The 2,500-nt window shown below is 44.4% G+C and overlaps 1 protein-coding gene across 1 annotated transcript in view; it reads left to right on the top strand.

Annotated features, from left to right (window-relative positions):
* The window catches only part of LOC121535697 (collagen alpha-1(XI) chain), a 141,255-nt gene that overhangs the window by 121,912 nt on the left and 16,843 nt on the right, over positions 1-2,500 (top strand). Inside the window, exons 45-47 of the mRNA XM_041842961.2 lie at positions 598-651; positions 852-905; positions 1,199-1,306. Of these exons, the coding sequence (XP_041698895.1) occupies positions 598-651; positions 852-905; positions 1,199-1,306 (216 nt within the window). The remainder of the gene's footprint in view (positions 1-597; positions 652-851; positions 906-1,198; positions 1,307-2,500) is intronic.

Genomic DNA, 2,500 nt, shown 5'->3' with positions numbered 1-2,500 from the left:
AATTACCTAGGTGTTCCCGCTGAATAAGGATGTATTTATTTTACAAGGGTTTTGGCTGTTTTAATGTGTTCTGCACACACACACACACACACACACACACACACACACACACACACACACACACACACACACACAGTATTCTGCTGCAGCACAGTGTGTGTGGAACTCTACATCAGCATGTGTTTCTAATGACTGTTGAGTTTAATGTAGGTACACTAGTACTCTATCATAATGTGTCGTGACATATTAGATCACGTGTAACCAAAGTTCTTGTATATTGTTAGGAAAGTTAGATGGTGAATCGGAAGTAGCGTAATGAAATCTCATATCATGGTTTCATATCAATGACTGCGTTTACGCATTCAGCCCAATTCTAAACTTTTGCCTAATTGTTGGCAAAAGAGCTGATCTGATTGGTCAAAAGACCAATTAGTGGGGAAAAAGATCAGAATTAGGCTGCGTGTTTAAATGAAGTCTTTTTTTTGCAAGAGCTGCCTTATCTATTTCAATCAGTATCATCATTGCAGACTATGATACCATATTAAGTGTAAAAATGTCTTTGTTGTTGAGTATTAAAGAGTATCTCTCCTTCCTCAGGGCCTGCCAGGTACATCAGGAGAGAAGGGAGAGAACGGTGACGTCGGCCCAATGGTAAGTCAGCCATTTTGGAATAACACCACAGTACGGATGTAGATACAATGGTAAGTCAGCCATTTTGGAATAACACCACAGTACGGATGTAGATACAAGCTACATTATTGGATCCAGCCTGTGTTGGTGTCACTCATATCTCTGTTATGTTGTCAGGGTCTTATTGTTGATTATTTGTTGTTTATTGTTTATGTTGACAGGGTCCACCTGGTCCGCCCGGTCCCAGAGGTCCCCAGGGTTCTAGTGGAGCTGACGTAAGTGTCTTCACAATCTCTGGTTCTGAGTTCAGTTGTATTTCTGTTACACTGGAGAACATGCTTGCTCCGTACCCTACTGTATGTTATGATGACAGACATTTTGTATGATTGACTGATTGATTGATTGGTTGGTTAATTGGTTAGTTGGTTGGTTGGTTGATTGATTGATTAATTGATTGATTGATTGGATGGTTAGTTGATTGATTGATTGGTTGATTGATTGATTGGTTGGTTGATTGGTTAGTTGGTTGGTTGATTGATTGATTGATTGATTTGTATCCTATCCACAGGGTTCCCAAGGCCCTCCTGGTGGAGTGGGTTCTATGGGAGGCAATGGAGAAAAGGGAGAGAGCGGTGAAGCCGGCAACCCTGGACCATCTGGAGAGCCTGGTGGTGGAGTAAGTATCCTGTTTGATTCAAATACAGAACATCTACATTTTTCATTCAAGAAATAACAAGAAGAACGGGGTAAAACAGGCATTTTCATTTATCTACAGCAGCGTGTGATTAGGTTACAAATCGGGGTGTTCATATTCCTTTGATTGCAGCTAATTGAGCATTGTTTTGTTATTAGTGACAGTGACAGTAGGGCATCGATCCTCTGACTTGGTCCCTCACTGCTGATGACTCACGGCTTAGCCTAAAGACAGGGCACATCATCATTATCACAGTCATGGTGAGACAGTCTCAGCTCTGAACTTTTCATCACAACAACAGCGGGACGTTAGGTTCCTTTTAGGAGAGAAGAAGACGGTGGTATATAATAACCTGGTCCCCAGATCTGTTTGTGCTGTTTTGCCAACTCCTATTGTCAGCGTCCTGTTGTAAAGAGAGCACAAACAGATCTGGGACCAGGCTATGTACAGTATATCCTATTACCTGTTTTGACAAAGCTACATGGTACCACTTAGCTTGGTCCCTCACTGCTGGGGTCCAACTCTTCTAGCCTGGCTGGTCCCTCACTGCTGGGGTCCAACTCTTCTAGCCTGGCTGGTCCCTCACTGCTGGGGTCCAACTCTTCTAGCCTGGCTGGTCCCTCACTGCTGGGGTCCAACTCTTCTAGCCTGGCTGGTCCCTCACTGCTGGGGTCCAACTCTTCTAGCCTGGCTGGTCCCTCACTGCTGGGGTCCAACTCTTCTAGCCTGGCTGGTCCCTCACTGCTGGGGTCCAACTCTTCTAGCCTGGCTGGTCCCTCACTGCTGGGGTCCAACTCTTCTAGCCTGGCTGGTCCCTCATTGCTGGGGTCCAACTCTTCTAGCCTGGCTGGTCCCTCACTGCTGGGGCCAACTCTTCTAGCCTGGCTGGTCCCTCACTGTACCATGGTTTTGCCTGCATAGGAAATTCTTGGGTGGGCTGCCCGAATGTCAACTCTTCTATCAAGCCATATTTTACAATTGATCATTGTCCAGCAGAGCATTTGGTTATGATAATTGATGATCCCTTCCCCTCTCAAAAAGATGGGGATATTAGGATCAATATCATAGATCACAGCTATATCCCACTGGGCAAAAACTGGTTGAACCAACTTTGTTTCCATGTCCTTTCAACAAAATAATTCAATGTAATGACGTTTAATCAACGTGGAAAACTAA

The sequence above is a fragment of the Coregonus clupeaformis genome, chromosome 21 (assembly GCF_020615455.1).
Source record: "Coregonus clupeaformis isolate EN_2021a chromosome 21, ASM2061545v1, whole genome shotgun sequence".
NCBI lineage: Eukaryota > Metazoa > Chordata > Actinopteri > Salmoniformes > Salmonidae > Coregonus > Coregonus clupeaformis.
The sequence above is the reverse complement of the archived record's forward strand: the minus strand, read 5'-3'. Positions and strand labels throughout refer to the sequence as shown.